This window comes from Taurulus bubalis, assembly GCF_910589615.1.
Source record: "Taurulus bubalis genome assembly, chromosome: 11".
NCBI classification, from domain to species: Eukaryota; Metazoa; Chordata; class Actinopteri; order Perciformes; family Cottidae; genus Taurulus; species Taurulus bubalis.
In genome coordinates this window covers 15777682-15800102 of record NC_136599.1, presented here as the reverse complement: position 1 = coordinate 15800102, position 22421 = coordinate 15777682, and the positions used below count along the sequence as shown (strand labels likewise).

Here is a 22421-nt window from a genome sequence, read left to right as displayed (position 1 = left end):
CCTGTGAACACTGTTGAAAATACTCAAGCAAAAGTGTTTGGTCTTAAATTCACCAGACTATGTTCATTTCTTTCATGGATCATTTCATTTTTATGTCTTCTCATTTTCACAAACAACACATGCTATGTATATGGGGTAGTTCAGTGATTTAATATTGCATCTTCATAAAGTTAGAGACTCACTAAAGACAAAACAATAGTTCAAACAAGTGTCTTTTTAGTCCCTAATATGGGTCAAGCTCTAAAAAATGCTGGATCCTACAGTACATTTCCCATAATGCAACCAAATGCATGTTTTTGTTAGCTCCTCTCTGCCTGATACATCCATTTCAAAATCTATAATGTCTGAATAGTAGTAACCATGACTAGTAAACTGAACATTTTAAATTTCAGACACAGTGGGGGGAAAAACAAAATCGGTCCCATTAAAATCCGAAATAAGCTCGATTCTCACTGGTGGATTGCCAGTGTGGAGTACTCCACCATCCCTTCGTGCTCTGTGCTCCAGGTCGAGTCAGGGGATCCTGCTTGTGTTTTGTGAGTCATCAGGTTTGCATACACCTCTGTTGGTCTCAGGTGAGCTCTGAAGTCCACTGTTGTGTAGACTATGCCGCTCATATCCTGGGGGAGACACACTTTGTCAAGAGACTGACTTGTGGAGGAAGTGTGAAGCATAAACATGCAATCTGCTTTTGAAAACTAGTGACAATGAATCACAGAAGCTACATGTTCCTGTTTAGCACTTACCGGGGCCTCTTGTTTCAGTGACTCACACAGAGTTTCTGCATATTTGTCGACAAGGGAAAAACAAAATCTCATTGGTTCTATATACACATTCCAAGAAGAAGAAAATCACAATTTCTTTTCAGACACTTAATTTAAGAAAACTGCTTACCCGGTTGTTTATGTCTTGCCTTGACTCTGCAGCAAACAACTCCAATAACTGAAGTGATCAACATCATTACTGCAATGGACACAATGACAGCTAGTGGCAGGCCAAAACGCCATGGAACTCTGGAGAAGAAAACAATAACATATATATATATATATATATATATATATATATATATATATATATATATATATATATATATATATATATATATATATATACATATATATATGTGTATATATATATATATATATATATATATATACACATATATATGTGTATATATATATATATATATATATATATATATATATATATATACACATATATATATATATATATATATGTATATACATATACATATACATATATACATATATATATGTATACATATAGGTATATATATGTATATACATATATATATATATATATATATATATATATATATATATATATATATATATATATATATATATATATATATATGTATATATACACATACATCTTATCTTCAGTCAGCCCTTTTTGGCCGATTAGCAACAGAAAATGAGCAATCTGCAAAGTGTATACCTGTCACTGTCACTGTGGTCCTGTGCCAGAGCAGGCCAAGAGGAGTTTGGGAGCGCTGTGGAGGAGTTGGGCGCTTTGACAGTTGTTGTCAGTGAAGGCTGAGACTGGCTGTGGTGAACAGAAACCTCTGTAAAATGCAAGAATATCAAATAAGCTTTCAGAGTTTATGGCTGACATTTATCTTATGAAGCTGTAATAATGCATTTTTTGCCCATGCGTTATTGTACAAGCGGCTATGGCACAAATCCCATGTATAACACCACATTAATGAAGATTAAGACTGCTTACCAGACACCTCGACATAGTAATCGCTGTAGATGCGGTTCTGAGTTCCCAACACAATACATCTGTAATATCCTCCGTCAGCAAAGTGCACATTTGATATTTTAAATTCTATCCAGCTGTCTTTCTCAGTTGTTGTAACTCTTCCTTTCAGTAAGTCACAAGTGAATCCGACACTGTCGAGCAGCTTGTAACATCCTCCTGGATAGAGTTTACAGCAGGACTTGTTGTAACTATTGTAAAATGAAGGGAAGGTGAGCTTCAGCAGAATGTGTTCAAACTCCTCGATCTTCTGCTGCCCTTTTAGATGAGGGATATCTGGAAAACAAACATTTCTTATTAATGTGTAATTTACAGGCACTCAAGAACAGAACATTTATGAATGTGGTCAAAAAAAACATACTTAATAAAAGAAACAAGACAAAGGAAAACTTCATCTTCAGTGTAATGCTCACAGAGGCTCAGCCCTTTTTGACACTTTTCAACTATTTTTAGAGGCTCTGAGGCCCCTCCTAGCTGAAGAAAAGAGGAAGTTGTCAGTCGAGCAGCTGGAGGGCCCCGACAGAAGAGTCTGTGCCAACTCTTGAGAATTGTAGAGGCACACTTCTTCTACGTTTCATTTTTTTTTAAATACGTGTTAACTGTTTCCATAAGGTAGATGTACAGAGGAACACCTGTATAGTATGACACCACTGTGTGGTCACACTGTCAGAGGATGTTGACTAATTGTTAAGGTTGCAGTTTGTGGTGTGCTTGTGTTGCATTACATTGTTTGTTTGTTTGTCATTTCCCTGTACTGTACTGCAAAATGTCGACACGTGCTGGAATTGCTATTAGCACATTATAAGGCAAATTACAGCCAACTCATTTCTGAATATGTGTCAAGTTCCTATGTATTTTTCGGTCAACTCTTGGTCCAACTTGCAATGACCTGGTACATGTGATCCCAAAGGACGCACGGGATAACTCGTTTCCAACACAGCTCAATCTTTATTGTTTTTCTTATTTATCAATTGTTGGCTGGTTGGTCCATCTAGGTTGAAAACCTTCTGTGCGTGTCCTTCACATATCAAGTAACGCTTATTGAATCAACTTCCCAGCTGGTAGTGTTTTGCTGGGCACTTCTGAGGAGTCAACGAGCAAAGAGCGATTCTGAACAACACTCCAAGCAGAAAAGTGAAGTGAGAGGAAGTCAACAGTTGAAAATGCCGTTTATAAACCTAGAAATGTGTGGTATGCTTTGGAAAATGCTAGATGCTAAACATAGGCATGGTATTTAATAGATTTGGTAAATAAACATCCAACAGTGTCGTGGAGGAGTGAATGTAAAATGAGTGAAGTGCAATCTGTTCCCTAAAAGAGCCGACCTGTGACAGCAGAGTGAGAAGTGGCCTCCAGATCTTCATGATTCACCAACTGTCGCTGAAGAATCTTAATACTTTTTTCCACCACTGTGTTTTAGTATTTCATGGTTATAGAATAAATTCACTGGAAAAACATATTTTGTTAAACCAGATGCAATTGAGGGATATGAATCATGGGTCTAATTCGGATTTAAAACAAAACAAAATGTAACATCAACCATGTAAATAGGACATATAATTAATTTTCCATCAAGGTCAGATTACAGTATATGTTCTGGGTCAGATGCATCTCGTTCACATGCTATTATATTGTGTCTTTGTTTGACGTCTTACTGTTATCAGATAATCCTGCCCAGGTAACCTCAGGTCACAGCTTTGGAAACCTGTGGAAAGTTTCCGTATCAATGTTAAACAGGAGCTCCAGGCATCAAACCTATTCATTTCCATGTCAACACATTAAGTGTGCGCTGTATCTGTTATTAAACACTTAACTTGCCTTTACGATAAATTAAAATAATCTGTTAGAGCAGTGGTTCTCAACCTTTTTTCAGTGATGTACCGCCTGTGAAATATTATTTCCCCTAACCAGTGCAAAGCATTTTTCGTTGAAAAAAGATATAATATCGCTGTGCCATCAGTGTCTGATTTAATATAGAATATATATAATTCAGTTTATGAATTTACACTTATATTGTCTTGAATATTTATTAAATAAAATGTTTAAAGGATTTGTTAATGGATGCTCAATTTAAATATATTTAAGAGCAATATATAAATAATTATTTTTGCTGAACTGTATTCTGCGACTTTGTGAGTTAAGGAAAATGAATGAACAATGCTGAGCTAAACATTAGCTCTGTTACAAAACATAAGGATTTCTCTTCAGTACAGTACTAGGAAAAGCTTTCAAAGCAAAGGTTTAAAAAACACAGTTTGTCGCTGTGAATATTCTCACAAAATCCTTTTCAAACAAATACATATAAAACATGAGCTGCACTTCATAAAGCACTTGACTTTACAGAAGATTGTTGTTACAAAGTATTCTCAGAATTCCAGAAAAAGTTTTAATTGTTCAATTGTTTAACGGGATATTTGCTCTCGGATAAGAGCACCACGTCGCATATCTCTTATCTCCAGCTGATACGTGGTATCAAGTTATGAGGAAGAGCATTTTGGAAACACAACTTTGATTTGTTGTATTTAAGGGCTGGACCCAGCCACTGGAAGTACACTAGTCTGAGTCCAACAGTAAAGTGACATGATGAAGTTGCTCGTAGTCCTGTCAGCTCTCGTGGCTTTCTCCGAATGCGTCCGGTAAGTCTGACCTGGCTGGTTGAGAAGCAACCAGATCCTTTATTTCTTTGACATTTTACACATGAATAGGTTGAATTGTTGCAATAATAATCTCTCCATCTAGTATTCCTGAGGGAAAAGTCCTCTGGACATTTTGCTTTGAGCTATCACACCTTTCAAACTTGCACAAAGCTCAAAGTAAAGCTCAATTTCTGATTTGTCTGGCTATAATATGTCAGAAGTCTGTACATTTTAATGGTTTGTTCTTTTTGTTTTTGTGCTCAGGATTCCCCTGATCAAGGGAAAAACTGCCAGGCAAGACCTGCAGGAGAAAGGACAATGGGAGGAGTACAGGAAGCAGCATCCATACAACCCCATGGCAAAGTTCATCCAGGGTGGTTCTGAGGCCATGACCAACGACGCTGACGTAAGTCCATAAGACAACATTTAAAGCACAAATTGCAGCTATTTTACGGTGTGTTGAACACAAAATGATATCTACCTCTGCAACAATTAAAAACATAGTATATCCTACATTCAAGTCAAATTCATGTTAATTTGCCCTTGTTAACTTCCTGCCTTGCCTCCCTCTAGTTGTCCTACTATGGTGTGATCTCCATCGGCACCCCTCCTCAGTCCTTCAGCGTCATCTTTGACACCGGCTCCTCCAACCTGTGGGTCCCTTCAGTCTACTGCTCCAGCCAGGCCTGCAGTAAGTGTTACTGAGACGGCCACTGCTGCCGTGGGTTAAAAGTTGGCTGTTAAGCTTTAAACATTAGCTTTAAACATTTGGTTAGTGTTTTATACATTGGTTGAAAGTAATTCATTATATTTACCCAAGCACTGTGTATAACTCCATTTGACTCCAACTAAATATCCACGTGATGCTTCTCTATTAATTTCTTCGACAACTATTGTGACTTGTTATTTTGCAGAGTAATATTGGACTTTTAAAAATCATGCAATTATGAATTTAACTTATAATGCAGTCTTTTAAGACTGCTGTACTTTACTACCAGAATATCTAATGACTTGTTTAAAAATGAATAGAGTTTATAAAGAGTCAGCAGAGGTCTGACAAAGACTCCATTTCTCTGCAGACAACCACAGGAAATTCAACCCACAGCAGTCCAGCACCTTCAAATGGGGCACAGAGACTCTGTCCATCCAGTACGGCACCGGCAGCATGACTGGACATCTGGCCGTCGACAATGTTGAGGTAACCAAAGCCCCTGGAACAAAATGCCTAGTCTATTTAGACTTCAACCAGGCATATCTCTGTGGTCTGTTTGAACTGTGACTGACAGCTGTCCTACATGTACAGGTGGGCGGCATCACAGTGTCCAACCAGGTGTTTGGAATTAGCAAGACAGAGGCTCCCTTCATGGCTCACATGGTAGCTGATGGCATCCTGGGATTGGCCTTCCAGAGCATTGCCTCTGACAACGTCGTGCCTGTCTTTGACAACATGGTCAAGGACGGACTGGTGTCTCAGGCGCTGTTCTCCGTCTACCTGAGCAGGTACTGATACAGGATGGAAGTCTGTTGGTTGGCGGGGTCATTTCCTGTGACATTTCATTCATTTGTTTAATGTATTTCCTCCCTTAGCAATAGTGAACAGGGCAGTGAGGTGGTCTTTGGTGGTATTGACAGCAGCCACTACACTGGACCAATCACCTGGATCCCTCTGACCTCCGCCACCTACTGGCAGATCAAAATGGACAGGTAGAAAAAAAAACACAGAACAAAATACTAAGCACAAACATGAGTTGCGCAACTTGACTGTAATCTCCTTTCTGCTGTTTCTCCTCCCAGTGTTACGATCAATGGACAGACTGTGGCCTGCGCTGGTGGCTGCCAGGCCATCATTGACACTGGTACTTCCCAGATTGTTGGCCCAACCAGTGACATCAACAACATTAATTCCTGGGTTGGAGCCTCAACCAACCAGTACGGAGAGGTGAGTCATACCGTCATACCGTATCCATTTGAAGTACATTTTCCCCCATTTTCTGAACCCAGGATAAACAAACATTTAATGCTCTGACGTCAAAACTATCAAACGAAAATAATTAAGCAGGTCGTGGTGACCTGGAAATCTGCACAATACCAATAAATACAACTTCTGCTGAAACACGGTATTCAACTGTGTGTGCGACGTTCTTCTCCCAGGCTACAGTGAACTGCCAGAACATCCAGAGCATGCCTGAAGTCACTTTCACTCTCAACGGCCATGACTTCATCGTCCCTGCGTCTGCCTACGTCTCACAGGTCAGTTAGACAAAAGCAACCCATGCAGCAGAAACGTTTTCAGCCCTGTAATGAAGATTTGGGGAAAGTAAATGTATTTTCTGTTGTCTCTTCACAGAGCAACTACGGCTGCAACACTGGCTTTGGCTCAAGCGGCTCTATGCAGCTCTGGATCCTGGGAGATGTCTTCATCAGGGAGTTCTACGCCATCTTTAATTCCCAGTATCAGCAAATTGGCCTGGCCAAGTCTGTGTAATCAAATATCTGATGGATCATCTACACATGTGTATTCACAGTGTTAGGGTCTGATTTAAAAGAATAATTGTGCAATTGGAGATTGTAGAAATACTTTTGAACATGTGCCTTTGAAATAAATTGATGATAGCACCTAGAGTCGTTCTTTGATTTTTTTTGTGGATGTCAGTCTGACTGTGGTGACATCACACATCAGTCCTGCAAAGACGTCTTTCGAAACATCTTTAGTCGCTTCAGTGTTGTGTTCCAGCGCTGCACTGAAATGTCACAGAAATAAGAATCTGTCCAGTCTATTCATTCATTCGCTCTTAGGAGAAACCTAACCTTTTATAGAGGATTCAAAAAGAATTGCCACCAGCTTTTTTTTGTGTAAAGCAAGAAGAGGCCACGAATAGAATATCGAGCTGCTCTCAGAATAGACTGGAGGCTACGGTTGTAATCGAGAAGAAACTGATAAGGACAAACACTGATTTTAACAAAAGATAACCTGACGACATAATCTGACAACTCTGCTGCTTTTTCAACCTGTGAACACTGTTGAAAATACTCAAGCAAAAGTGTTTGGTCTTAAATTCACCAGACTATGTTCATTTCTTTCATGGATCATTTCATTTTTATGTCTTCTCATTTTCACAAACAACACATGCTATGTATATGGGGTAGTTCAGTGATTTAATATTGCATCTTCATAAAGTTAGAGACTCACTAAAGACAAAACAATAGTTCAAACAAGTGTCTTTTTAGTCCCTAATATGGGTCAAGCTCTAAAAAATGCTGGATCCTACAGTACATTTCCCATAATGCAACCAAATGCATGTTTTTGTTAGCTCCTCTCTGCCTGATACATCCATTTCAAAATCTATAATGTCTGAATAGTAGTAACCATGACTAGTAAACTGAACATTTTAAATTTCAGACACAGTGGGGGGAAAAACAAAATCGGTCCCATTAAAATCCGAAATAAGCTCGATTCTCACTGGTGGATTGCCAGTGTGGAGTACTCCACCATCCCTTCGTGCTCTGTGCTCCAGGTCGAGTCAGGGGATCCTGCTTGTGTTTTGTGAGTCATCAGGTTTGCATACACCTCTGTTGGTCTCAGGTGAGCTCTGAAGTCCACTGTTGTGTAGACTATGCCGCTCATATCCTGGGGGAGACACACTTTGTCAAGAGACTGACTTGTGGAGGAAGTGTGAAGCATAAACATGCAATCTGCTTTTGAAAACTAGTGACAATGAATCACAGAAGCTACATGTTCCTGTTTAGCACTTACCGGGGCCTCTTGTTTCAGTGACTCAGAGTTTCTGCATATTTGTCGACAAGGGAAAAACAAAATCTCATTGGTTCTATATACACATTCCAAGAAGAAGAAAATCACAATTTCTTTTCAGACACTTAATTTAAGAAAACTGCTTACCCGGTTGTTTATGTCTTGCCTTGACTCTGCAGCAAACAACTCCAATAACTGAAGTGATCAACATCATTACTGCAATGGACACAATGACAGCTAGTGGCAGGCCAAAACGCCATGGAACTCTGGAGAAGAAAACAATAACATATATATATATACATATATATATATATATATACGTATATATATATACATATATATATATATATATATATGTATATATATATACGTATATATATATACATATATGTATATATATATACGTATATATATATACGTATATATATATATATATATATATATATATATATATATATATATATATATATGTATATACATATATATATATATGTATATACATATACATATACATATACATATATATATATATGTATACATATACATATATATATATGTATACATATACATATATATATATACATATATATATATGTATACATATACATATATATATATACATATATATATATGTATACATATATATATATACATATATATATATGTATACATATAGGTATATATATGTATATACATATATATATATATACATATATATATATATGTATATACATATATATATATATGTATATATGTATATACATATATATATATATATATATATGTATATACATATATATATATATATATATATGTATATACATATATATATATATATATATATGTATATACATATATATATATATATATATATATATATATATATATATATATATATATGTATGTATATACATATATATATATATATATATATATATATATGTATATACATATATATATATATATATATATATATATATATATATACATACATATATATATATATGTATATATACACATACATCTTATCTTCAGTCAGCCCTTTTTGACCGATTAGCAACAGAAAATGAGCAATCTGCAAAGTGTATACCTGTCACTGTCACTGTGGTCCTGTGCCAGAGCAGGCCAAGAGGAGTTTGGGAGCGCTGTGGAGGAGTTGGGCGCTTTGACAGTTGTTGTCAGTGAAGGCTGAGACTGGCTGTGGTGAACAGAAACCTCTGTAAAATGCAAGAATATCAAATAAGCTTCCAGAGTTTATGGCTGACATTCATCTTATGAAGCTGTAATAATGCATTTTTTGCCCATGCATTATTGTACAAGCGGCTATGGCACAAATCCCATGTATAACACCACATTAATGAAGATTAAGACTGCTTACCAGACACCTCGACATAGTAACCGCTGTAGATGCGGTTCTGAGTTCCCAACACAATACATCTGTAATATCCTCCGTCAGCAAAGTGCACATTTGATATTTTAAATTCTATCCAGTATTGTAAAATGAAGGGAAGGTGAGCTTCAGCAGAATGTGTTCAAACTCCTCGATCTTCTGCTGCCCTTTTAGATGAGGGATATCTGGAAAACGAACATTTCTTATTAATGTGTAATTTACAGGCACTCGAGAACAGAACATTTATGAATGTGGTCAAAAAGAAACATACGTAATAAAAGAAACAAGACAAAGGAAAACTTCATCTTCAGTATAATGCTCACAGAGGCTCAGGCCTTTTTGACACTTTTCAACTATTTTTAGAGGCTCTGAGGCCCCTCCTAGCTGAAGAAAAGAGGAAGTTGTCAGTCGAGCAGCTGGAGGGCCCCGACAGAAGAGTCTGTGCCAACTTTTGAGAATTGTAGAGGCACACTTCTTCTACGTTTCATTTTTTTTTAAATACGTGTTAACTGTTTCCATAAGGTAGATGTACAGAGGAACACCTGTATAGTATGACACCACTGTGTGGTCACACTGTCAGAGGATGTTGACTAATTGTTAAGGTTGCAGTTTGTGGTGTGCTTGTGTTGCATTACATTGTTTGTTTGTTTGTCATTTCCCTGTACTGTACTGCAAAATGTCGACACGTGCTGGAATTACTATTAGCGCATTATAAGGCAAATTACAGCCAACTCATTTCTGAATGTGTAAACAGCGACTCTTTTGTAATGGCTTTGCTTTCATAATGTCCAATGCACTATAAATATAGACATTTTAAAGCAGGTATAAGATACTTTATAAACAAAATCAATATATTTATCTGGACATTTATGGACACATAACACAAGTATACACAAAGTGATTTATTTGGTGTCAGCTTTCAGCTTATTAAACACTTCATATTCACCAAATCAAAACATATCCTCCATCGCAGAACAGAAGACAAAATGCAAAAGGTATGTACATATCAATATTTAGTGAACATAATGTTGTGGCATTCTAACAATGAACAATATTATTACAGAGCAAAAATAATCACTCCATTTTCCTTTCACCCCATTCAAAAACTAAAATGTTCCTTTGGATGCTCAGTATATTTTCTAAAGCATGATGATATAAGCGGTTTCAATTTCTTTGATAACATTGTCTTGCAAATGGAGGCAGTTGAGGCATGTAAACAAGAATAATCTTTAATAATTACAGACCAACCTTGTTAAATTAACTCTTAAATGCACAGCCCCTATGATTAAGTTAGAAGCAATGGGTGCAATAATTTTAATTTACAAAAAGTTGTTGAGCTTGTTGAACAGTGCAACTGCCGCCGAGCAGGTGACAGTGTGGATGGAGTAGATGATGTTTTAGTTCACAGCCAGATGAATGCATAAATAAGTTGAGGTCACTGTACTTGTCAGTTCATAGTGGTTTCTCGTCATTTGTATCCCAGCAGGTTTAAGAAGCAGTCTATTCCTCTGTGAAGGTGATGACGTCATAGTGGATGCCTTGCTGCTGCAGCTGCTCCAGCTGTTCTTGTGTAGCTTCAGTGTAGACGGTCTGGGTTTGAGACATGGCTGAGTCTGCTACGGCGACAAAGATTGTTGGCAATGTAGTTATGATAGATGTTCATCATAATGGTGATTTCAAGGTTCATGTTATTATCAAACATGTTATTATTTAAAGGGAATAAGGTCATAACTAGTCACACAACACAGGTGGTTTGGTATGTTTTAACCCATTATCTAAAGAGGATTAATGTTCACCATTTTCCAAAGCCTCTACATTTCAGCATCTACATCCATTCATATCACTGAGTTTAATCAACTTCCCAGCTGGTAGTGTTTTGCTGGGGACCCAAGGAAATGCAGTGTACACGTTCAATATTAATAAAGTGAATAAACAAACAAACAGCTCTCTGTGCAGCAGTGGGGCTTCAGGGCTGCGGCTCATTGACTGATCACTATTGCTGCTAGATACTGGATATACTAACCGCATACTTATTCACTTCTGAGGAGTCAACGAGCAAAGAGCGATTCTGAACAACACTCCAAGCAGCAAAGTGAAGTGAGAGGAAGTCAACAGTTGAAAATGCTGCTTATAAACCTAGAAATGTGTGGTATGCTTTGGAAAATGCTAGATGCTAAACACAGGCATGGTATTTAATAGATTTGGTAAATAAACATCCAACAGTGTCGTGGAGGAGTGAATGTAAAATGAGTGAAGTGCAATCTGTTCCCTAAAAGAGCCGACCTGTGACAGCAGAGTGGGAAGCGGCCTCCAGATCTTCAGGATTCACCAACTGTTGCTCCGAGCTCACAGGAAGATACTGGATCTGACCATCATGGCTTACAGCAATCTGAACACACAAAGAACATGGAGCAATGAGCTTTTGTCAAAACAAAGAACTCTTACTGGAGGGCCTTTTAGGTTATCTGTCTCACTTTGTCAAGTTCAATCTCTCACTGTAGAGTGATCGACGTCTCAGCCTCACCTGTTGTTCCTGCAGAAAGCTCCCGTCGTGCTCATACTGGATAATCTGTCCATCTGGCATCTGAGGAACAGAAGAGCAGTTAGAACATGACATTTTTCCCTGAAAACACTGCATGTATAAGTTATGGCAACTTATTATGAGGCAATACACTGACCTGTATGTGGTTGCCATCTGCTACTACTACATACTCCTGAGGGAGCAAGTGCTGCACGCCATCTGAGATAATATACTGAACCTGAAACAGGACAAATGAGTCGAGACGAAAGCTTAAATATATAATAAAGGCTATGATATAAATATATAAAGTATATTCTACAAAATGGCTCTTACCTCTGTCACCTGGTTCTCTCCTGTCATCAGGTGCTGAACTGTCTGTCCATCTATGGTGGTTATCTGCTGGATGTATGTGCCCTCCTCCTGATTAATGTACACATTCATGCATTTAGTTACAATTGCCTCCTTTCTGTATGCAAAAAGAACAAATCTACAAGTGTGTCCAGCATCGTGTGAACGCTGGTACCTGGTCTGATAGTGCCTGTTCTTGAGCTACAATGATGTGCTCCTGTCCGAGGGCCTGCAACCGCTCTGGAGTGATCACTGTCTGATGTGCCTGTAGCGCTGTTACACACACAGACCAAAACACACACATTAATTATATCTAGACTTTAAAATATTACTCACCACTTACAATGCCCTAAATAATCTGGCCCCTCTCTACCTTTCAGACCTCCTCCCCCTCCACGCCCCAACCCGTTGCCTCAGGTCCGCCGATGCAAACACTCTGAAGACCATCAAGACCAAGTGCCGGACCTGGGGTGACAGGGCCTTCTGCTGCACCCACCCTCTGAAGCGCCCTACCCATCCACATCCGTCAGGCTCCCACCCTATCATCATTCAAACAAGCCCTCAAAACCCACCTCTTCAAACTCGCTTTCACCTGCTAACCCCTGCACCCTACCCTCCACTACAAGACTCATTCTGTTGCATCTTCTCCAGTTTTATTTTGTACCATTTCTCTATCCTATGTAAAGCGTCTTTGAGTATTCAGAAAAACGCTATATCAAACTAAAGTATTATTATTATTAATGGATTTTTGTGATTTTGTTTGCCACTAAATGCGGCCTCTGCTTAGAACCAATAAACTATTTTGAACCTTAATACTTTGCATCATTCATTCATTCTCATATAATTTGTATTCCTTACATTGTAGTGTGGCCAGGGCCTCCTCGTCACTATTCACGATGATGGTTTGCTGAGATGTGGTGGGACGGCTTTTGCGAGCAGGATGATCGTGATTGTGGAGACGCTCCATATGGAACTTTAGATGGCCATTACGGTTAAACCTGAGATATTGGGCACAAAAACACATCAACATCGGTCGCAGTCTAATGTATACTAATGTCTAATGTGGTCGCAGTCTAATGTATACAACTTGTTTTGTATAAGGGCTCCTAACGTTTTGTGACGGTTCCAATTAGTTTCAAACCCACCTTTGTCCACAAAGTTTGCAATAGAACGGTTTCTCATTGGTGTGTGTCATCATGTGTCGCCGCAGGTCTTTCTTGTTCTTGGATGCAAAGCTACAGCTTGGACACTTGTGAGGGCGCAAGTAAGAATGCAGCTCCATGTGATCCTTAAAAAATAGGATATGAATCACATTCAGAAAGAGTGGTTCAAAACAGAAATGCTTTTAAAAAGACATACAAATGACCTAAACATTACACAAGGGTGGAAATGCCCCTATGGTGTGTTTAACCCTGTTTAAACTATATTTGGTGAGCTATTGAATATTCATGCCAGTGTCATTGATGCCCCCTTTGAAAGATGTGTGATCAATTTATGGCAGGCTATGACTTTAAGTGGTGATTATTGTCTGCCTTTGCTAGAAAAACAAATGTGTTTTTGATAAGCTGTGCAAGGACAACTTAAAAGAAACTCACCTTGACCTCCTGCCAGGATGTGGAGGTGAAATCACAATCAGGACACTTGAAGGTGTTGGGGTCCAAGTGGGCCCTCTTGTGGTTCTCCATGTCAGAGCGTCCGTGGAAAGTCTCCATGCATATTCGGCAGGAAAACCTCTTGGTGCTCAGACCGGGAGAGCTCTCAGCAGAGGGAGAGGCTGGAGCTTCGCTGCTCAGCTAAAATAAAACAAAAGGACAGTCATAGAGGAGGGGTACACGATGTAGACAGATCTTTAGATGCCAAAACAACTGATCTCTCGCAGTTACCTCCACTTGTTGCAGAACACCATCAGGCAGTGCTGACGTTAAGTAGTACTTTTCACCTTTCAGGCTTTCTGACCCGGAGACGTCTACAGCATGAGAAGGACTGCTATCATTGTTGCTACTGCAAAGACAACAGTTTTATGACATTATATATTGAGAAGAGATCATGAAGGTCATCAATAATCCTACATTCAATCTTGTAATTAAAGAAGTCATGTCACTGTGTTTTCCAGTGCAACAACATCTGTTCCACCTAATCAGAGAAACTCACACTGTGTGTTACGTAGTCTCACATAGCCAGACATATTTCCACAGTGCTGTGTTAAGTTACCTGTATCCAGGGCTGTGGATCTCTTCCGCCGCCTGTTCCACCACACCGAAGTCCCCTCCGTCCTCGTAGGCTTCGATGGCAATCTGAGTCAGCTCTCCCGTTTCAGACGTGGCTGCCTCGAAAGCTTCTTGTAGCACTGTCTCACCGTTCTCAGACACGTGGAAGGTCACAACCTTTTGCGCCTGGCCCGGTGCTGAGGTCACCGTACTCCACGTGCCCTTTTCCAAAGCTTGGCCTTCTGCATTCAGCACCGCCACCTGAGGAGCACATTCAGTCACTTAACATAATGCATATTATTTACAAAATGCAAACATACTATCCACATAAATGTAACCCGCTTATGTAAAATTAAATATTTTGATGAGCACCAACCTGTAAGGCGTTTCCAACCAATTCCCGGGCATTGCTCATATTCAGCAGCAGGTCAAGGGCATTCTGGGCAGATTGGTCATTGGAATCAACTGAGGAGCACATGGTGAAAAAAAGTCAGCATTTATCTTCAACCTTCATACAAACATATTTAAACAAGGACTACCAAATCTGTAAACCAAGAATAAACTACTGTAAAAAACAACCCTCGTCGTAGCTAAATGTGAACTAATTTAAATGAAAGTTACAGTTAATTAGCTTCAGGGCTCTGAGATTGTTGTCCAAATCGAGCCTCTACAGGCCGTGGGTCATTGACTACGGTTACATTTTTGCTGCGGGATAATGGATATACTAATATACAACCAAGCTCTTCCTCACTTCACATAAGTCTAGACTCATCGAGCAATGAGTGGTTCCGTCAATGCGTCCGTCTATAAGAGTTGCAGAAGCGGAATGAAGTGCTTTTGACTGGGGCGCCCAGCCCCTAAGATACCAATACATTGGTATTATTCAAAAGCACCAATTAATACAGAGACCGAAAATAATGATAAGAAGTCATAAGGAACAAATTGATTGACAAAGTGGCATGATAAAATGAAGTAGCTTTATACCTATGAGGTCTGTGCGTACCCCAGAGGTAGGATGGTGACATACCAGAAATACTAATAATCTCTGTTGAATAGAAAAAGGACGGACCTTGTTCATAGATGATGGTGGTGTTTCCCAATGCATCCTGGGACACGGAGGCATTTTCCATACCCTGCATGGCTTGTAGTGTTGCAGAATCCACTGCAACCTAATGAAGGCGGGTGAAAAAAAACAATTATCCCCAAATACCGCAAAACATAACACATCCTAAACTAAATCCAAATTGGGCCAGAGATGAATAACAGAAAACTTCAAACAGACTCACAATCGTGTTCTGCAAATCCTGTGTGTCATCATGTTGTTGTTGTTGTTGTTGTTTGAGCTCCTCTATCTGCTGCAGCGTGAAGAATGGCCTGCGGCGCTTCCTGACAGGCTCCTCAGGGTGGGTCACAGACCACTCGTCAAACGTCTCAGGGTGGCGACACTGCACATGTAGACGCAAGTTCTTCCTGTGCTTGGTTGTGAAGTGGCACATATCACAGGAGAAAGGCTTCTCCCCTGTAAAAGACGGTGTTCATTGTAAAGGTGTTGTACAGTATTGCATTCATGAGGTGAACATACTCTTCTTAAATAAACTTAATGGAAGTATTTCTGCTCCACAGACCTGTGTGCTTGATGGCCAGATGAGAGACCAGGAACTCTTCTTTAGAAGTGGAGTATTTACAGTAGTCACACTTGAAGGGCCGGTCGTTGGTGTGGGACAGCTGATGGTTGAGCAGCAGCTTCTTGTTGTCACAAGTGTAGTCGCAAAATTCACACTTGAACCTTGCACATGGACATCCAAGAGTTAATCATTGTGATTTTATCATGATTACTCACATTAACAACAAATGACTTATGTTGATTCATTAAGGCAGGTTCTAGTCTACATTGCTGATCAGACATGTCTGCTACATCCTTGTTTTTCAAATACAGACTGATAAATGACAAAATAGAAGAGATATAATAAAAAATACTGACTTGCTATCTCCAAGACTCTGGATGTGAGTCAGCAGGTGCATTTTGAACGTGTAGCGCTTCTTGAAGGATTTGCCACACTACAACGAAAGACACAATAAGTTGAACATTTCAAAAATCAGGATATTTGTGAATATAACATAGAATTAGCATGTAAAGAAAGAACAGGTGGAGCCTTATGATTAAGTTATTTCAGATTGTTTGTTTTTCACTTCACGGGATGTTTACTAAAAGAGGTATGTCCTAACTGTGATGCAATACAAATATTAGTTTTTGAGGATTATCTGTATAGTATTGTGAGTTGCAATTATTTTTGCCAGGGTCGTCGTGAAAGGACATTTTCATATCATCCTATGCCTACTTGTAACAACTTAAAATATTCTGTGCTGTACTCTTTTTTTCCTCTTTAAATATTGGTGTACATTACATTTTTTATCTTTATCATCTGACCTTATCACACATATGTGGTTTCTCTGAGCTGTGGGTCTTCATGTGCTGAGTCAGTCTCTTTTGCATGGGGTAAATCCTGTGACACACAGGGCAGAGGAACTCTGACACCTTTGGTACCTGCAGAAATGAGCATAAAAGCCATCAAATTTACCTGAAAGAAATTCTGCTACACGAGACCATGAGCATGCTAACTAGCATTTATACATAATTCAAATATTTGAGTCCTTAAATATCTTACCAACTCCGGCTTTCTTTTCCTGTAGGGATGAAAATTAACATTATCAAAAAATAAAAATAAAATGCAAAATGTGTTCTGTATTATGAATAATGTATTATGCATGTGCTCTATGTTGACTGAGTTACTTACTTGTCTTTGTTGTGGATTGCTGCGTGGCGATTGACATCTTTTTTGTAGACACTTGTGTAATCACACTCCTCACACTTAAACGGCTTGGTGCCCTCATGATTGAACATGTGTTCCTGCAAAACAGCCCACAAGACCTTTAGGGCACCGTACAGGCATGTAAACTGAGGTTAACCCAGGGTAGGAAATTTACATATTTTTTTAGGGGGCAATTTTTGCCCCCACTGACTGAAATCCAGGGGCATTTAAAAAAGAAAAAGGGGGGCGGTTTTGAAACTTGTGAAATAACATTTAACCTTTGTTCAAAATAATACATATACTTATTTAGGCTCACAGTGTTTCCCATACCATTATATTAGGGGCGGGGGGCACACTGCGCCCCCTTTACATGTTTTTATAGTGCCAGATCACAACAGAAGTAATTTAAGGTTCCCTTTCCCAAAGAACCTTGATCTGTTATTAAACAAACTAAAATGTTATTGATCTTATCTACACGACTGCATGTCATTTCTGTCTCTCTATGGTCGCACATTTACAACTCTTCACTGCTCTCAGTATCGCGCACGGCGGCGCTCCGCCACGATGCGCACAGACGTGAGTGCTGAGCCACTCGCACCAGCGGACAGAGAGAGTCGAAAAATGTGGCGTGAAAAGCAGAGTGTCTTTGAAACGCTCCCAGGGTGAAGACTGCAACACTTGCTCTCCTGCGAGGAGCACCGGAGTAGCTCTCCTGCTCCGGGTTCAATAGAAACGAGCCAAAGTGATTGTGTCTTGTACCCAAAAATGCTGTCTGCGCTTGCTTGCACATGCAAATCGTCGAATCTTGGCTTTTTGCCAAAAGCCGAACTCCGCACACGCAACATCAGTTAAGACGAAAATCTAAAACATTCTATGGCAGCTGGACCGGGTCTTTAGGCTACGATGTTTTTGACGATTTCATTAATTTATCATAATTATTAGAGGAAATTTTGGGGGCATTTTTTGCCCCTCTCCTAGTGATATCAGGGGCAAACTTATATTTCTTAGGGGCAGTTTTGCCCTTTGCCCTCGTGTATTTCCGACGCTGGGTTAACTCTATTGCTGTAACCTGCTTTATTGCAACTGACCTTGAGTGAAGACCAGCGCTTGCAGCGATAGTTGCACTGCAGGCACTTGAAGAGCTCTGGGTCATTGCCTTCATGAGAGTCCACATGGAAGTGCAAATCTTCTTGAGTGAGGAAGCGTGAGCCACAGACCCAGCAGTTGTGAGGTCTCAGGAGCGGTTTCAGGGATTTATAGTACCGACTGTAAGAAAAGAAAGAGGAAATAAGAAATGAGCTTGTTGTAATATTATGTGATACTATTTATAACAAGTTTATTTCATAATTTGATACTCACTTTCTATTGATATATTTCTTATACTTCTTGCGAAGAAAGCGCTTTGAGGGTCGGCCGCGTTTCCTCTCAAAAAACTCCTCTGGCTGTGTGTTGGATGAAGGGTCTTTGTTCTCAGAGTCTGATTGGCTTATTGCTGCCTCAGCTATGTCTCTGTCTGTCCCTATAGCGGGCCCAGTGTTTAGCCCAGAAGAACTTGCCTCCTCAGGTACACTAGCATCCGCACACACCCTGGGCTTCTTAGCAATACTCTCTGCTTCTGTAACAAAACAATGAAAGAGAAGAATGTGGAGGCTTTCCTGTGCAGTGACAGGCTGTTTTTAGCCATACTTTGTCAAAACTGAAAGCCAACCTTTGCCGTTGTAGCCTTCGTCTAGAAGTCTGTACTTCCTTGGACGGCCAACCTTACGCCGAGGACGCCCTTGAGAGGAGGAAGAGATAGGAGGAGCTGGCTTCTTCATAATGTCAGGTGGTCTTCCTTTGCAGTCCTCGTTTGCAGGGTTGTAGTCACTGTCCTCTGGGAATAAACAAAGGAGCGGGGAGAGGGAAAGGGAGTATGATTCTTTTCCCTTTGACTGATTCACTAAGTCAGAAAATAATTGATGTTTGTCTGCATGGGGGTTGAATACAAATCTTCCTCTCTGACCTTCAGGATCATCAATAGCACCAGCATCCACAATATCATCCTCCTCTTCCTCTGCTTTTTGGGGCTGAGCAGCCTTCACCTTTGCTGCGTTCCTCTCTTCAGCTTCTTCCCTCTCTGCCTGACGACGGGCAAATGTCTCATTTTTAGGAGGCCGTCCACGTTTACGCTTCTTTGACATATCCCCTGAAACCAGATATTATGCCACAATTTTTTTTATTGTTAATAGTATTAAATAAAATAAAAAAATGAACTTAAAGTCAAAGGCGATATGTCTTTGTGATAATAATCTGTACTACCTTACCTACAGGTCTGAAGTGTTTGTCTCTCATGTGGTTAATTAGTGTGTCCTTGGAGGCACTCTTGTATGGACACATTTTACACTTGAACTGCTGTACAATCACTACTTCCATCATCTCCTCCAACTCAGCCAGGTTTGGTGGTCTGTGTCCGGAGCATTCTGTCTCCATCTCTCCGACCAGCCCAGCTTCATTCTGAGGCCCCTGGGAGCCTTGGGGCTGCTCTTGGCTAGGTGAGTATTGTTGGGGCAGCTCAGGTTCTGAAATGGCGGTGTACGTCCCACTGCTGCTGATGAAAGGCCCAGGCTGGCTCTCGCTGCACTCCAATGCCTCAGGAAGCCCACCTGAACCAACCGTGTCTGCCACAGGGTGGTCAGATGAGGAGCTGTCATCGGCATAGAGAGAGGCCTCTGGACCATTGCTGCTTTCCAAGTAACAGGAGTGCTGCGGCTGCTGTTGAGAGTGCTGCGGCTGGTCTGGATCCTGGTTTCGCTCGTCATCATCGTCTCTCGCTTGATACTGAGAGCAACCTGGTTGCTCAGAGTCTGCAGCTGCAACACACTCTCCTCCATAATCTGCCCCATACTGCCGACTTGTCTGAGTCCGGTGGTCCTCACTACTGTCAATGTAACTGCGTGAATGATGCGGTTGCTCTCCTTCGTCCACCCCACACTCCAGATACCCAGTGCTGCACTCCACCACATAGTGACCTCGGCTAGTAAGGTTTGAGTCAGCCCCACTGCATTCCACATATCCAGGCAGGTCCTGGTCACTGTTATCTCCGCTGTAGTCAGGGAAACCTGACTGGGAGCGAGTCTGGTCGGGTTCCTCGCCTGAACACTCCACGTAGGATGATGGAGACTCCCCTGTCTGGTCTGGACCATCTGCACTGCAGTCCATATACTGGGAGGGGTGGGAGTGCTGGGGCTGGTCAGGCTGACTGCTGCTGTCCTCTGGGTAACCAGAGGGACCAGGCTGATCAGGTTCAAGGTTGCCATGTAGGTCTCCCTGGTCCAGACAGGTGGACGTGGGCCCTTCTATGGCTATACGATGAGAGAGGGCTGAAGATGACATATGGGCTACCATAGGAGCACCTATAGCAGACAAATACATAGAGATGGATTGAACACACTACAAAGTATAATCATACTGTGTGTCATCAATGAAAGTGGATTATAAATTAACTAAATAAAAACTCACTGGTTAGAGGACTAGAATAAAGTTGGGTCATAATAAGTTGACATTGAATAGTTAAGCAATGTATCAACTTTATAAATAAATGCTGCCCGAGTAACATCCAACCAGTATTCAGTATATAGTTTATATTATATATAAACATGTTCATAATTTTCTCATTAACATTGACGGCTTAATGAGTTAGCAGTAACAATAGCAGTTTTACCGTCATCTGGTCCTTGTAATATCAGATACTGGGTTGTTTCTGCATCTCCATCTTCTGCACTGGTCACAGCTATGCAACCTAACAGATGAACAGCAGACAACATCAGATATCTGCTACATTACGGTAACCTAATCAAACTGACTCAACATAAAAGCTTTTCATCCTATGATATAACAGACATTTGAGTGTCAGCTGAATACCATTCATGATGCCAGGGCCGATGGTGGACTCAATGATCTTGTCAATGGCAGACCCGAGGTCTGACGAGGTAGAAGCAGTGGAGTCAGAAACCATCATGGCTCCTTCAGATGCAGCACTTGAGTGGACCAGCACTTGGGCCGACTCAGACACCATCACTGACTGAGTCACTGTGGAGACGCTGGACACGCTGGTGGACTGGGCCACTGAGGAGGAGTCTGGGAGGTGGACTGATGAAACTCTGACGTCTGTACTGGAGCTGGTTTCTGGGGCGAACACCTTGACAGGGAGGAGCAAGAACAGGATTGCAATACCAAGAAACTTTAAATCACAAAAGCCAAACTGTAATATTTGTTTGTTTTCAACATATGGCTGTTTTCTCACACACGTGCACAGAAAATCCTTCTAAAACTTACCACAAGTCCCTCTGAGCTCTGGCCCACATGGCAGTCAGATTCTGGGGCCTGTGCATGAGAGGCAGCTGCATCACTGCTGTCTGCAGACATGGCCTCTGATGACTCCACACCCATGCCACTTTCAGACGGTTCCTCCATCCCCGAGGGACCTGCATCACTGCTGCTCTCCACCTCATTCTCCTCCGAATCCATAACTATCAACACAAATTTAACAAAAACGCTATAAATTTGAAGTTTGTGTCATGTTTAACCATGCCTTGGTCATTAATGGAAGTTCATTGTGTTAAAATTAACAACATTCTCATCATTCGTGTGTACAATAACTACGATTTTTCATGGTCTACTTTGTCAGTAGATGAACAGAAGTATGGAAAGCCAATAAGAACTTTGAGACTGAAAACTGAAACTGTGTCAAAGTTGTTCAAATGTGTGCAATGGTATATATATATATATATATATATATATATAGGAAAAGGTAACTCAAGTCATACATTTTTTGGTTTCAAAGTCTACTTAATTTAGCAGTTTACATTTAGTGTTTGTCCTTGTAAGTTCTTTATTTAAATTGTGATGTCGTGATGGGTTTTGTGGAAATGCAAATCCCTTCATATCAAATAGTGTGCACATGTAAACAAAGGTGCCTTTTAAAGAGCTATACA

The 22421-nt window shown here is 40.3% G+C and overlaps 2 protein-coding genes and 1 long non-coding RNA gene across 3 annotated transcripts; 1 reads left to right on the top strand and 2 right to left on the bottom strand.

Moving 5' to 3' along the window:
- Positions 1-138: 138 nt before the first annotated feature.
- Positions 139-1016, bottom strand: LOC306744132. The gene is made up of 3 exons (XR_013771096.1): positions 895-1016; positions 747-781; positions 139-620 (listed from the first exon to the last, which is right to left on the bottom strand). It is a non-coding gene; the product is annotated as an uncharacterized lncRNA (long non-coding RNA).
- A 3349-nt stretch (positions 1017-4365) lies between these two features.
- On the top strand, positions 4366-7001 carry LOC306743623 (pepsin A-like; the record flags this gene model as incomplete). Its single annotated transcript, XM_079226156.1, has 9 exons — positions 4366-4421; positions 4686-4827; positions 4995-5112; positions 5501-5619; positions 5725-5921; positions 6009-6125; positions 6216-6360; positions 6573-6671; positions 6769-7001. The coding sequence occupies 9 exons, from the start codon at positions 4366-4368 to the stop codon at positions 6904-6906; spliced, it is 1131 nt and encodes a 376-aa protein (XP_079082282.1). The 3' UTR covers positions 6907-7001.
- Positions 7002-10457: 3456 nt separating this feature from the next.
- Positions 10458-21954, bottom strand: LOC306743753 (zinc finger protein 335-like; the record flags this gene model as incomplete). Its single annotated transcript, XM_079226311.1, has 27 exons — positions 10458-11178; positions 11846-11951; positions 12087-12146; positions 12241-12321; positions 12417-12503; positions 12607-12704; positions 13290-13429; positions 13577-13719; positions 14027-14224; positions 14315-14429; positions 14643-14899; positions 15015-15103; positions 15708-15807; positions 15925-16157; positions 16264-16424; positions 16620-16696; positions 17067-17183; positions 17305-17323; positions 17434-17546; positions 18537-18714; positions 18808-19063; positions 19157-19321; positions 19451-19633; positions 19752-20840; positions 21149-21226; positions 21349-21625; positions 21763-21954. The coding sequence occupies 27 exons, from the start codon at positions 21952-21954 to the stop codon at positions 11063-11065; spliced, it is 4728 nt and encodes a 1575-aa protein (XP_079082437.1). The 3' UTR covers positions 10458-11062.
- Between the last annotated feature and the right edge of the window lie 467 nt (positions 21955-22421).